This window comes from Fusarium fujikuroi, chromosome FFUJ_chr11 (genome assembly GCF_900079805.1).
Source record: "Fusarium fujikuroi IMI 58289 draft genome, chromosome FFUJ_chr11".
Taxonomy (NCBI): Eukaryota; Fungi; Ascomycota; class Sordariomycetes; order Hypocreales; family Nectriaceae; genus Fusarium; species Fusarium fujikuroi.
This window is the reverse complement of record NC_036632.1, coordinates 304298-318102: the sequence shown is the minus strand read 5'-3', so window position 1 is coordinate 318102 and position 13805 is coordinate 304298. Positions and strand designations below refer to the sequence as shown.

Genomic DNA, 13805 nt, shown 5'->3' with positions numbered 1-13805 from the left:
GCGCGGGCTCCGTGGAGTCGTGTTGCATAAAATTGCAACTTTAAATTGAGCTCAGGGTCCTTCCCAGCGACTTGGGTCAACTAAGTTTATTACCACTTTGTTGCCCGCCTGAGCCTTGAAATAAATGTCAATGACATAATTTACTGCCTTGGGTTTGTGGCTGGAAACATATTTGTTTATTAGGCTGGCGAATCTATGAGGCGTAAGAATTATTATGGCCAGTGATTATCTGCGTAGGACGAAACCGGTGACGGCTGTGTGAGAACAGAAATGACGTCTCAAGGGTAGATCTGCGTAGCAAAATATCGTTGTGTTTCGGGTTGTTCGGCCTTATCGAGGATTCTTGATTTATGCTTATTACAAAAAGGTCGTATCGTGTCCGTACGGGCTGTCAGGGTGACATGATAAGCAATAGTTGCTGTTGATGCAATTTCTCGCCAATGACGATAATACAGGCTCTTTGGGTTAAAATACGGATCAAATTTGAGAGCTGTTTCTACAGATATTCACAGATGGAGCATATGAAACCGCACAGGTTGTGACAACGTAGGCCTTTCATATGCACAAATTCATCAGTACTATTCAGTATTTGTGCTAATTCTTTCGGTTCATTCTATTGCAATATAATCTTTTCACGGCTTTGTAGCTTTACCCAGGTCTGCTTCTGTCCTCTCTACCAGAACATCAAAGATGCGCTGGACATGCTCCTCTCGGACCCTCTCAACACCTGTACAAACACGAATAGCAAACTTGTCATTGACTACCGTGCTGGTAAGGTAAAACTCTCCTGTTCTGTTGACCCATTCATAGAGCTCTTCCGTTCGAGCATTGATCTCCGCTTCATCAGCTCCCTTGACACGGAAAGTCACCAGGCCAAAGCGCGCGGATGTGAAGATGGTGAATAGATCAGGTCGACTGGCCAGCTTATCCTGCAGGGACTCACCAAGCGTAACTCCGTTTCGAATATGCGCTTGCAGTCCTCGGATGCCATAGCTGCGAAGAACGAACCATAGCTTGAGAGATCGGAAGCGTCGTCCAAGGGGAATTTGCCAATCACGATAGTCAGTGACCAGTTCATTATCGGAAAACTGGTTACGCAAGTACGGCGGCTTAATGCTCAGAGATTGGATAAGCCAGGCTCGGGATCGGACCCAAACAGCAGAGCAGTCAAAGGTAGTGAGCATCCACTTGTGCGGGTTGAAGTTGAAAGAGTGGAAGTCGGCCATTGGTGTAGTCAAAGGCTGATTCTCCTCGAGAAGGAGTGCAGATCCTGCATACGCGGCATCGACGTGGACCCAGATATCATTTTCTGTTCCAGCTGTAGGAGACAGCGCCTCAACGATGCCGGCAAAGTCATCAACTGCGCAAACATCCGTCGTGCCCATCGTAGCAGTCAGGTAAAAGGGCTCCAGCCCGCGGGCCCGCAACTCAGCTACCGTCTTGGCGACAGCACGACCAGTCATGGCAAAGCCGTCTTCTTCGGTGACGGGAATAGCGACGAAGCGAACACCGAGAACCTGGGCAGCTTTCTTGGTACTCGAATGAGATCCAGCACTTCCTAAAGCGACGAGTTTGCTTCGTACACCCCAGACAGCATCTTCATCCATGTCCTTGGTGACAGCAGCGAGATACTTATCGCGAGCAGCACACATAACAGTGAGAATAGCCTCGCTAGCACTACCGTGAATAACACCACCTCCGTGGGTGCTACCGCCGCTCAAATAGCATTCCGGAAGACCAAGAGCTTTAGCGAGCCAGTCCATGACGATTGTTTCAAGCTCTGTAACAGCGGGGCTGCAGATCCAGTTGAAATGGGCGCCGTTGAAGGTATTTGAGTACATCTCGGCTAGTGCAGCAGGGTAACTGCTTGAGCAGGGAAAGAAGGCCATGAACCGGGGGTTGGCCCAATGGGTGATTCCGGGAAGGATTTTAGACTCGATGTCGGCATGGATGTCGCTCCAGGCTTCTCCTTCAAGGGGGGCTGAGGATGGGAGCAGAGGGCGGAGGTAGCCTGGCTTCACATCGGATACAACACGCTGCGAGGAGACATTGTCGTAATAGTTAGTGACTGTATATAGTTAATATCAAGGATCAATGATTCAGTCCCAGAAGACTTACTCTCATCAATGGCTGTACGAGCAGCCTCACGAAACTCTGCGGAATCCATTGTGTCCGTGTAGATGTTTGAATTAAATGCTGTCTTGAAACTGAATGTCGAGTAGTGATTATGTCTGTCTGGTGTTGCATTTATATATCATTCAACAGAGACTTCACAAATATCGCGCTTGTTTCCGACATTGCGACGAAAGGTGGGGGAGCATGTCATGTAGACTCGGATCCAGTCACCGTATGAAAATTCCGTTTGGGGAAAAGTCTGTTTGAAGAGTCTCCCCAGATAATGGCATTAGCATGTCGCCACATTTGTGATGGACAGCCAGTCTCCGCCCTTCGTCTGACAAAACGAGACCCACCTCGGAATTATCACCTTGAGGCGTTCCGCGTTCCGAGCCGACGTAGGGTATTTTGATGGTGTTTTGATGATAGGACGTTTGACATATAACATTGTATCTTGCATAATGCAACATAGTCAGTCAGATTACATATTGCTCGTTTGTTATTGCCGTTCTGGGATATTTTGCATATGGAGGGACCCAGCAGCTCAGCTCCGAAGATCCAATGATCGCAAACTGTTGACATATATAAGGAGGTTATCAAAGTCCAACACCAACAGCTATCCTCGGAACAACCCTTGTCAACCAACTCAGATCTGTTGGTCTCCCTATGATGTTCAACCCGTCATCCAGGGTAAAAATAGGCTCTGATCGTCTTGACAATATTTCTCAGTGCTATCTCTCTGAGTGTCAAATACTTGGAGTCTAGATTGTTCAAGGAATAAGAATATAGGCAAACAAAAAATTGAATTAGATTTATAATTTGACTAAGCTAATATTAAAGACCTCCAACTCAGAACCAGGTAGTATCTCATCGGTATGGCGGAATACAGCTCTCCAGCTTGGCCATGGATTGGATAAGTTCCAACTTTGAAATGGCCAGGGATACTATTAATGAGTTCAAACAAACCAATCAGAACTTAGAGAAGAGCAACAGCAGCGGCACCAATGGCACCAACCAAGCCAGCGACCTTGCCTGAGAGGCTTCCAGCTCCGTTGACAACAACAACAGGCTCCGAGGTCTTGGCAGGCTTGGAAGCTTCAGTGCTAGCAGGCTTGGAGGTCTCCATGCCAGTATGCTTGCCAGTGGCAGAAGCCATAGTGGTATGGGCAGCGCAAGCTGTGGGCTCAACGAGAGAACCACCAGGGCCGTCGTAAGGGTTGTAGCCCAGGCACTCAGCCCACTCGGCGGCGCAGGTAGCGTGGTTGGCGTCAGGGGCAACGTTGCAAGCGTCATGGGCCTTGTTGCACTTCTCGAGGCAATCGCCAGCCTTGGCTGTCTCGGTGGCAGTGGGCTTGGCAGAATGCGAGCAGGCTGTAGGAGCGACGAACGATGCGCCGCCATAAGGGTTGTAGCCAAGACACTCGGCGTACTCAGCAGCGCAGGTAGCATGGTTGGCATCAGGCGCAGTGTTGCACGCATCATGAGCCTTGTCGCACTTCATGACACACTCATCAGCCTTAGCAGTCTCGGTGGCAGTAGGCTTGGCGGAGTGCGAGCAAGCAGTAGGGGCAACGTATGATGCGCCGCCATAAGGGTTGTAGCCAATGCACTCGGCATACTCAGCAGCGCAGGTTGCGTGGTTGGCGTCAGGCGCAGTGTTACACTTGTCGTGAGCGGCGTTACATTTCGCAAGGCACTCGTCGGTGGAGGAGGGATGAGGAGGGATGGAGTCAGTGGCGGTTGGGTAGATAGGAGATGAGAAGGCTGTGTCGGATGCAGCAGCAGGTGAAGCGCTTGAGAGCTGCGCAGCACTGAGCATCAGGCCGAAGAAGACGGAACGAGTGTTGGAAACCATTTTGATGGAGAAACGATTGTGTTTGCGTGCTTGAAAGGGATTATGGTGAGAGTGAAGTGAGGAATTACTTTACAAGGCTACACATTCGTTGGTATTTATAAAAGTAGGCGCCATGTCTCGTTGTTAGTGTCTCTCGTGTAGGTAATTTAAAATTACATCTGTGTCATCACAATTCCTCCGCCGCATTCTAGGCACTCGGTCACAAAGGTGCTTATATCGTATAGAATTTGTTCGTATTCGAAGTCGCTAGGCAAGATACATTCCTCTAGCTCAGGGAGATGAGACATTGAGCCAATCACGGCGCAAGAATAACAAAGGGAGGGCCGTAGGCTTTGTGGCGTTAGCCGCTAATATGCAGTGTCTCAGGAACACCCAGCCAAGTGCCGTGATCTCCCTGGATCTGGAGGAACAATTACGTCGAAATAAATACTGAGAATGGAGTGATGTCTTGTCTTTCACATCCCATCCGCGGTCAGAGTCGCGAGCCGGAAAATTACACATATCTTCCGAAAAGATTAGTAGTTAATAAACAGGTAAGCTCCGAAGAAGAATATCTGTCATGGTTATGAGCTTAATTCTCAACCTACTCATCGCTTGGGCAACCGTAACTTTCATTCCATTTATAGATCGCTCAACGAGTCACGTTGATGATCAGGCGCATGCCAGTCGATGATAGGGTGAATAAGTGTCAGGTCTGGAACATAGGGCTGGCTCAGACATGCCGACATCCGAACCGAGGCAATTGAGGCACAAATGCCCAAGCGCAATACGAACTGCTAGAGATCAACGCTGTCTAGCCAAACAACACTATAGCTATGCCAATTATATACCACGAGCCACATCAATCTGACTTTCTTCGTATCCATGAGTGCAATAATAAGACAAACTTATCATGGCGACTAAAGCTTTGGAAAGAGGTCATCTTATTCCAATAAAGCGGCCATCGGAAGATTCTTAACATAATAGCCTACTCGAACGAAAACAATGTTCTTATGGAATGTCATCGGAGACATACTTAAGGAGCTTATATAGCGATTGTCCTCTATGAAGCCCTTTCAAAGTCATTTTTGACACGTTGAGACAATTCTTCATCTGCCAACACCCTAATTGCTGTCATCGCAAGCCCTCTGGCACAATCCATAGCTGCTTTGTGAGCACCCTCCTTTCCAGCACATGTAGCAAAGTCTGGATGGTGTATAGATACATCTGGGGTAGTAGGGATAGCAAATCCACCATGGAGGCCCGGAACATGGTACGAAACGTTACCCATGTCCGTTGAAGCAGGGACGTTCTCCTCTGGCTTTATCTTCAGTCCCAGCTTGGCCATTTCCTCGACGTAAGTGTTTGAAAGGATGTTGTTTACTAGTAGGTCGCTGTATAATGGCGCTCTAGGTTGTATTAGTAGGGCAATAGGAGGTGAAAACGGTGAAACTTACGTCTCGTATTCCACCTGGCAATTCGCTGCTGCAGCTCCGGCCTCGAAGCAAGCATGCACTCTCTTGACGAGGTCACGGCATCCGGCCAGCGTGGGACTGCGAATGCACCAATTCATTCGAGTGTACTGGGGGATAATGTTAGGGACTGTGCCACCATCTTCGAAAACACCGTGCACTCTCTCATCTGGTCTAATCTGCTGTCGCAACATGGAAACGTTAACATATGCAGCAACAGCAGCATCTAACGCGTTAATCCCATTCCACGGTTCCGCACCCGCATGCGATGCTCGGCCCTTGAAAATGACCTTGCTCTTGTATGCCGCAATGCTTCTCGTCCCAGCTATCCCATTGTACACCAGCCCATCAGAGCTTGGTCCCGAGGTCATTGGATGCGACATCAAAGCTGCCGCGATATCCTGCGGGGGATCAAAAGCCCCAGCCTCAAGGAGCTTGATCTTACCGCCTCCGCCTTCTTCAGCAGGCGTTCCAATGATACGCAAGCGCCCGGGGAGCTTGGTCATCTGCAGAGCACGGGCGGCACTGACAAAAGCCGCGAGAGAGGATGTAGCGATGAGGTTATGGCCGCAGCCATGGCCGATGCCTGGAAGTGCATCATATTCAGCGCAGAAGACGACCTGACGACCTCCGGAGCCGAATGTTGCTTCAAAGGCGGTGTCGAGGCCCCATGCGTGGCGTTTGACTTGGAAACCGTGATTTTCGAGGAAGTCGGTTAGTTTGCCATGGGCAAAGACTTCTTGGTATGCGACTTCGGGATGGGAGTGGATGCTGAGGTTGACTTCTTGGAAGGCGGAATTGAGAGAGTCCAGTGTTGAAGCGATTATTGAGCTACACTGGTCGATGATGTCTGCTTTCTGTAAAGGCACAATATCGCCATGTGTTGGCGCGACTCGGCCAGGGGAGGAAGTTGAATCAATCACCATCATTTTGTCTGAGGGGACACAGGTATATTCTAAGCTACAGGACACCGTTGGATGCTTCTCACATGACATGCATTGTTATATACTACTCTCGACTCGCAGGTCAATGTGGATTTGTTCCGAGGAGTCTTGATTACCGGTTCGCGTCCCGGGTGCTGCCAGGCCGTTACCAGTACCCCGATATACTGGCCAGTGCCAAGCCACTGAAAGCAACCCCAAGCTGTTATCAACTTAGTGAAGAGGATCTTCAGAGCTGGGGTAAAGAGCCAAACCCTTTCTGGACGTGTAGCCGACGAAAGATGGCGGCGAGCTCCACTAAAATTGCCGACCAGTCTCATAAGTAAGGATCTCCTCACTCTGCAACTTCAATCACACATCCACTTACCTGTTCGTCCATCTTATGATTCCTCTTATCTCGCTCGATATTGCTTATTTGGCCATAATCATCGGCTATCGCTCCAAGAGCGGAAATATTAATGTCCTCATCTCCCTCCACTGCAACTTCACCAACGTCACTAGGCCGATCAGCTCCGAGATCCCGGAGCGGCTGCTGGACATGCCGAACCAAGAAGGTCAAATGCGACGAGATACGTCCTTTTTGCCGACGATGTCTACGTCTCAAGCTCAGCTGCGATTATGCACCCCGACTCCGCACCTTTCCTAAAGGGTCCCCAGCTGGAACGTTTGTCCACTCAAGCCTGAACTTTTCCCGCGTTGAGCCAACACTCCGTGGAGATGTATCAAACAAGCCTTTTTGTGGAAATCCTCGGCCTGTAAGTGAGGAGATATCACCCTCATTGAGCACGCCTTTCCAATGGGGCACTTACGGGATGGAGCTCGGCAGTGAAGAGATTGAAGCGATACAGTACTTCCGGGAGTCATTTTCGCCGCTATACATCATGAAGAAGCCAGAGTACTCTGCATTTGCCATTATGCTACGCCTCGCTACACATGATCCTCTTGTACTACATATGATACTTGCGATTGGAGGCTGCGGTATCGATTACAGGCACCAGTGGCATGAGAGACAGTATGGTGTATCGGCAGATGGTGTCCCCTCAAAATACCGAACACTTGGGCTGAAGCACTATTCCGAGGCGTTGCGAGAACTACACACCATATTGGGTGACGACGAAACAGCCGAGTCAACCAATCTTGATTCACTGACAAGCGGGTTGGTCCTCATGATTATGTATGAACAACTCCATGGCGATGCCAGATGCAAGGGACTTGCCAGTCATCTAAACGGGGCAGCGCTTATCTTCAAGCATCATTATGCTGATATCCTACAACGCGCCAGAGATACAAATCAGTCAGTTCCTCTAATGAGAACAACCCAATCAGGAAGTCCTCGGCATCTATCCCAATTTTGCGCTCGGCTGATAACAAGAATCTGCGGAATGGACGCTACAGCGGCATCTTTTGGACTCGGCGGACAGGTCACTAGGGTGCTCTGCAGGACCTTACCAGAAAGCGACGATAAGAGCAGTTTGCCGATGGGTCCAATCAAGAGACTGTCCAGTCTGCACGCTTATTCTGGACCGCTTTACCGTTTGGTCTGGGGTGACGACTACCCCGCAGTAGAGCTGGCGGATGATCTAGAGAATCAGCGGGTCTTTGAACTGTTGGAGGCTAGTGTTCAGCTACGGTACCTTATATCCGAGATGACGAGTCTAAAGCCAGTCGGTGGCTCAGGACTAGCTGAGGCTTTCACTAAGGTCGAGACCGCGATTCAGCAGACTAGCGAGAGATACGTGAACATTCTTGCCTTTGCGTCACGGCTCACTTCAGCCACTGATAACTCTCACTCTATGGTCCCGACCATACGCTGGGTAGTACCGATATACTACACCGAGGTCCTCGACTTTCTCCGCATCGCCAGGACCATACACCCTCCGCTAGAACTATCACTTAATGACGGCAGAACGATCCGTAAAATCATGAATCTAGCATTCCAAGCTTACCAACACGGAGGAGACGCAGCCATGGTTCGGATTGCCCGTCCACTATTCATGGTGGCGTTAGAGACTGATGAGGAGCTCCATGTTTCATGGATTCTTGAGAGATTTAAAGGCTTGGAACAGTTTGGGGAGCATTTTGCGCGCGCGGGTGACTTTTTGGAGAGGGTTTCGAAGATGAGGCCGGAATTGAGAACGAGTATCGACTTACGGACTGCGTTCTCGAATCAGGCTACTTCGATATGCTTGTGTCTGATGTAAGGGTTATTGAAGGACTAAATCTGAGCTTCGATAGTCTCAATTACAGAGACGCTTGTGAGATTCGATCTGCATCACCGTGTGTCTTTATGCCTTGTTTCCGGGGTACACTCTTTGGTATATCGGGACTTAGCCTATCCGTGAAACCACGACGTAAGCTTGCTATCGTGTACCTGATCGATCTATGATACCCTAGTACACTCCCCCGCCTTATCTCCCGTTTTGAATCCCCTCCCTTGTTGACAGGGATGTTGGCCGCCATTGGAACCTCTCGGCCTCATTCCGCGGATCCTCCACCATTTCCATCTGAAGTCTAGTCATAAAACTCTATCAAAAAGGTATGATACGGTACTTCAGATCTCTCATCAGCTACCCCGCACTTTCTCGTCGGCTATCAGAACCAATATGGCTAGTTCATCTCGACTTCCCAAGCCATGGTGATAGCTAATGTAGTATTCGGTTGTTTGTGTTGCAAACGACTTCTCCCTGTTTCGTCAACGATAGCTCAACCTAAGATAAGTTCGATATGGAGCACTTAAGATGCCCCTTTCCCCCCCTTCCGTTCTACATCATCAAACAAGTCATCAACATCAAATCGCCTCCCAATACCAAGCCTAGCTTCTACGCCGGACAGTCAATCTGCAACAATGACTAGCAAAGAGGTATCAGACACTGTTGACATCAAGCTCGAAGACAAGGAGCTCGACAAAACAGACCATGCCTCAGTTGCCAATGGAGCCGTCCTGGGTCGAGATCTAACACCAGAAGAGGATCGAAGAATCCTGCGGAAAGCAGATCTTCAGTATGCACTCTTAACCAACAAATCACTATCAAGACGCGAACTAATGTAAAACAGTCTGCTTCCTATCATGGCGTTTGCCTACCTCTTTCAGTTCCTAGACAAAACTGCACTCAGCTATACCGCCATCCTCGGCCTTCGCGAAGATCTTCACCTGAAGGGAGAAGAATACGGCTGGGCATCTGCAATCTACTACTTTGGCTTCCTCGTCGCAACGTACCCCATTGCTGGTATATTGCTCGTTCGATTGCCCATTGCAAAGGTCATCGCTGTTACCATGTGAGTATCATTGTTCTGTCTACCCAAAGGTAGAGTTCATTCTCTAACCGCCACTCCTAGGTTTATCTGGGGAGCCATTTTGATGTTTACTGCTCTGTGTCGCAACGCCAAGGACCTACTTGCAACTCGTTTCTTTCTCGGTGTGGCTGAGACTGCGATTGCCCCCGGTCTTTCTATGATTGTGGCTATGTGGTACAAAAGATCGGAGCAGCCATTACGCCAAGGTGCTTGGTTCCTCGGAAACACGTCTGCGGGTATTCTTGGTGGCCTTGTCAGTTATGGCTTCGGTGAAATCAAGACCTTTTCTCCTTGGAAGGTGAGTGGAAAATATCTTGGGATTGATTTGTTATGCTAACTCCTTTGAGGCCATCTTCATCTGCTTCGGAGCTTTGACGATAGCTGTTTCCATCATGGTTCTGCTTTTTCTCCCTGATACGCCTGCAAACGCCCGTTTCTTGACCAAAGAGGAGAGAGCTCAAGCCGTTGCTCGTGTTGAGGCAAATATGACTGGCATCAAGAATGACAAATGGAAGAGGGAGCAGGTTATGGAGGCACTCTGCGATCCAAACGCCTGGCTTCTCGCAGTCAGTTATCTTGCTGCAGTCATCCCCAACAATGGACTTCTGACGGTAAGTCGTGCTCTTGTGCCTTTATGCATAACGACTCACAGCTTTACAGTTCAACACCATCGTTATCCAGGGTCTTGGCTTCTCAGTCCTAAAGACACTCCTTCTCAATATCCTGCCATCTGTCTTTCAGCTGGTCTTTGTTCTCATATCTGTCATTGGAAGTACCTATCTCCCAAACACTCGGCTGATGTTTATGGCTTTCAATGTCATTGTCAGCATCGTTGGGGCTGTAATGGTGCGTGAGGTTGACCCAGCCCATAAGTGGACTCGCGTTATGGGGTGTGCTCTCGCTGTTTCCTTTACTGCAAACTTTCCCATGACCATGGCTATGGTATCAAGTAATTTCGCTGGCTTTACTAAGAAGACTACTGTCAGTGCTATGGTGTGTTGATCCCGGATCTGGCAGTACCTATCTGCATTACGCTAACTTGAACACAGGTCTTTATCGCATATTGTGCTGGGAACATTGTTGGTCCTCATCTCTTCTTCCCTTCTGAGGCCCCTGGCTACAAGTCGGGATTTCTGGCTATTATGATCTGCTTGGCAATTTCTGCTATTCTCTGCATTGTCCTGAGGTTCTATCTTATCTGGGAGAACAAGAAGCGGGATGATGCTGGAGATGCCATCAAGGGACCATCAGAAGGGATCAATCTTAGTGACAAAACAGATAGAGAGATCCCTCAGTTCCGTTATATCTATTAGCTAGACTGTATACTGTAGGCAGTATTGTATAAATACAATCTTAAATTGTAGTAGTACTTAGTTGAAAAAACAATTATGATTATGAATAAGTAAGCTTACTTAATTAAAAAAAAAGCTATAGATTTACCTTATTTAAGATAACAGCTTACTGTTAGCATTAGAGTCTTGAACTCGCTTTCTTCAGAGCACTGCGGGCGGCCAGGTGAGGAAGCTGAATCAATTATCATCATTCTCGTCTAAGTAGCTGCGTGAATGGGGTTATTATTAGCTACCTGCGCTCAGTCTGGGGTTTCCGCCTAAGATTTGTGTAAGTGACATAATTGCGGTTCAGTGCATCTCAAATGACATGGATTGTTATGTACTACTTGGAATTCGGATATCACTGTAGGCAATGGATTCTCCGAGGTTGAGACTGCTCGGCCTGGGCAAACCCAAGGATCAAATGTGACGAGATACATCCCATTTGCCGACAATACGAACTCCTCATGCTCAGTTGCGACTAGAGGCACAGATAGCTTTTGATCATTGCCGACGGTGCGCTACGACTTTGGGAGGGAGAGATTGATCAAATAGGGATCCCGGCAGGAAGGTACTGTGCATTTTAAGTACTCCCCAGGTCACAACTTGCCCTAGAGTAGCACGCTTGACAAGAGATGCCATTTTGTTCCGAAACTTTACCTATACTATATATGTCAAAATCATCTGAAAGGGATGCCAATCTATATTGAAATTATCTTAATGATATTTCCGTTCTTGAATAAAATGTTTGGTAAGATATCTTTCAATAATCTTTATCTCTGCGGTCGGATATGATAGCCGGGCTTTTGGAACTATTGGGCTTAGTGCTAAGCACTACTGCAGACGTAGATAATTAAGAGATGTGATATGACAGCTGGCTGGTGGCTTGCGCTATAAAAGAAGTCAGGTGGTTATCTCACAAAGTCTAGAACAGTCTTTATGCATCAAAGCTATCAACCCACCTTTCAATACCTAGGTATAAGACTCACTTATGCCCGTCAGTTTTAGAGGATGTAGACCTTGAATCAGTTTTCAATAACTCAAGAGCCTAATATGCACTGTCTTACCTCTTATTCCTTATCTCTCTATCTCTGGGTTATCTCCCTTTGTATTTTAAGCGCAAACGCTTTACCTGGAGGCTGTGGCGGGTCTTTGGGCACTGTCAGTATCACTTCAGCACATATTCAGGGACTCAGGTGGACCTGTTCGAACATCGACCCAAGCTCTGTGCCGGGAAGTGGTGACAATCTGCTACTCTCACATTCGACTGAAAGTGATGTGAAGAAATGTGGAACATATTGTGGTAACCGCTTCTTACCCGGCGACGTCATGGCAGCTTTCTGGTACCCGTATAACTCGACGTGCCAGTGTTGGAACATTGGGTTATTCAAGGGCAGCTTCACTGCAGCTCAGCATAAAACCTCCAACATCACCCTCGTTGACTTTTACGATAGGCCACCCAGTCCTGCGGTCAAATTTGGTGTCTTTACCTGCCCAGCTGGTGCGTACAGCGCCAAAATGTCGACTTACGGCTCCTGTGGCCCTTTGAGTGTCACCCCTGCCAGTGCTCCTTTGGTCAAAGGCACATCAGCCTTGCTTACTTGTAGGAGCGTTAAGGCAGAGTATGCAGTCCAGAATAGTAAAGGGACCTTTGATTGCTACAAGGGACTGTCAAAAGCCAAGTACCACTATCAGTACTTGTCGACACTCACTCTGTACGACCTTCTTGACTTTAAAGCACCTAAGGAAAAGAAGTGATTAGCCGAATTTACAGTTCTGATTGAGCTTAAGGCAACAAGTAGAAGAGGGGGCAGGCTAAGGGGACAATTTACAATCTAAATGCATGGCTCTATATTGTTAGTTATCTTACTTCTGTCAGATTGGGAGAATGAAATGATCGCTTATATCTAGGTAAAACCTTGGCAAGATGCTAGAAGTTAAGGGATTTAGATATAGAATTTCCCCTTTTCTAGAAGAAAGATAATATATAAGCTTTCTAATAATTAAAAGTCTTATTTACAAGAAAAACTACTATAAGTATAACTAAAAAGGAAAGCCTAGTACTTGCTAAAGATATTTAGAATAATAACTAATTAGATAATTAGGCTTAAATCTAGTAATAAGTAGATTAGCTAGTATAAGGCCCTAAAGGTTAAATTAAAAAATAAGGATCTATAGGCTTATATTAACCTAATGGCATTTAATAAGCCTACCCTTAAGGTAGTTACACCTATACCCCCTAATATATTAGCAGTAGGATAGTAAAGCACTATAGCCACTAAAGCGGCAATTACTATAGAAATATTATCTTTATTAATATAAAAGATAGCTATATAAAAAATCAATCCCTTTATTATTAAACCAGATAGAAACTATACTAAATATAAAATATAGACTTAATAAATATTATATCTTATAGAGAAAGATTACTAAATAGTTACTATAATAAAGGCAATATATAAGATATATCTAAAGAACTATAAGGACTTAAAGAGGAGGATATCTATTATTTAAGATTAGGTATTAGATATAGTAAATAAAGGGATTATAAGGCACTATTTTTTAGAAGATAATACTCTAGCAGAATAGGTTTAGTCTCTCTATAATAAGTTCTCCTTAATGTAAATAGAGTAGAAGCAGGAGGCTTATTAAGTATATAGAGAAGTCTTAGTAAAACCTATATACTATAGATATATAACCTATAAAGAAGCAAGTAACTGGCTTAAGTAATAGAGGACTTTAATTAATAAAGCCTAAGATATAGGCCTATAAGAGGCTAAAGAGGCAGATTAGTAGTTTCTTAATTTTATTATAGCTT

General features: G+C 46.8%; 6 protein-coding genes; 3 read left to right on the top strand and 3 right to left on the bottom strand.

Moving 5' to 3' along the window:
* Positions 1 to 632: 632 nt before the first annotated feature.
* Positions 633 to 2167, bottom strand: FFUJ_11324 (related to aromatic-L-amino-acid decarboxylase; the record flags this gene model as incomplete). XM_023570210.1 has 2 exons in its annotated part: positions 633 to 2068; positions 2119 to 2167. The coding sequence occupies 2 exons, from the start codon at positions 2165 to 2167 to the stop codon at positions 633 to 635; spliced, it is 1485 nt and encodes a 494-aa protein (XP_023437353.1).
* Positions 2168 to 3091: 924 nt separating this feature from the next.
* On the bottom strand, positions 3092 to 3970 carry FFUJ_11323 (uncharacterized protein; the record flags this gene model as incomplete). The annotated part of the gene is made up of 1 exon (XM_023570209.1): positions 3092 to 3970. One exon carries the CDS (start codon positions 3968 to 3970, stop codon positions 3092 to 3094), a length of 879 nt encoding a protein of 292 aa, XP_023437352.1.
* A 1042-nt stretch (positions 3971 to 5012) lies between these two features.
* Positions 5013 to 6350, bottom strand: FFUJ_11322 (related to amidohydrolase AmhX; the record flags this gene model as incomplete). XM_023570207.1 has 2 exons in its annotated part: positions 5013 to 5358; positions 5407 to 6350. 2 exons carry the CDS (start codon positions 6348 to 6350, stop codon positions 5013 to 5015), a joined length of 1290 nt encoding a protein of 429 aa, XP_023437351.1.
* A 470-nt stretch (positions 6351 to 6820) lies between these two features.
* FFUJ_11321 (uncharacterized protein) lies at positions 6821 to 8563 on the top strand (the record flags this gene model as incomplete). The annotated part of the gene is made up of 1 exon (XM_023570206.1): positions 6821 to 8563. The coding sequence occupies one exon, from the start codon at positions 6821 to 6823 to the stop codon at positions 8561 to 8563; it is 1743 nt and encodes a 580-aa protein (XP_023437350.1).
* Positions 8564 to 9207: 644 nt separating this feature from the next.
* Positions 9208 to 10969, top strand: FFUJ_11320 (related to DAL5-Allantoate and ureidosuccinate permease; the record flags this gene model as incomplete). XM_023570205.1 has 6 exons in its annotated part: positions 9208 to 9362; positions 9417 to 9638; positions 9699 to 9954; positions 10004 to 10267; positions 10317 to 10649; positions 10706 to 10969. 6 exons carry the CDS (start codon positions 9208 to 9210, stop codon positions 10967 to 10969), a joined length of 1494 nt encoding a protein of 497 aa, XP_023437349.1.
* A 1347-nt stretch (positions 10970 to 12316) lies between these two features.
* FFUJ_11319 (uncharacterized protein) lies at positions 12317 to 12745 on the top strand (the record flags this gene model as incomplete). The annotated part of the gene is made up of 1 exon (XM_023570204.1): positions 12317 to 12745. The coding sequence occupies one exon, from the start codon at positions 12317 to 12319 to the stop codon at positions 12743 to 12745; it is 429 nt and encodes a 142-aa protein (XP_023437348.1).
* Positions 12746 to 13805: the final 1060 nt, after the last annotated feature.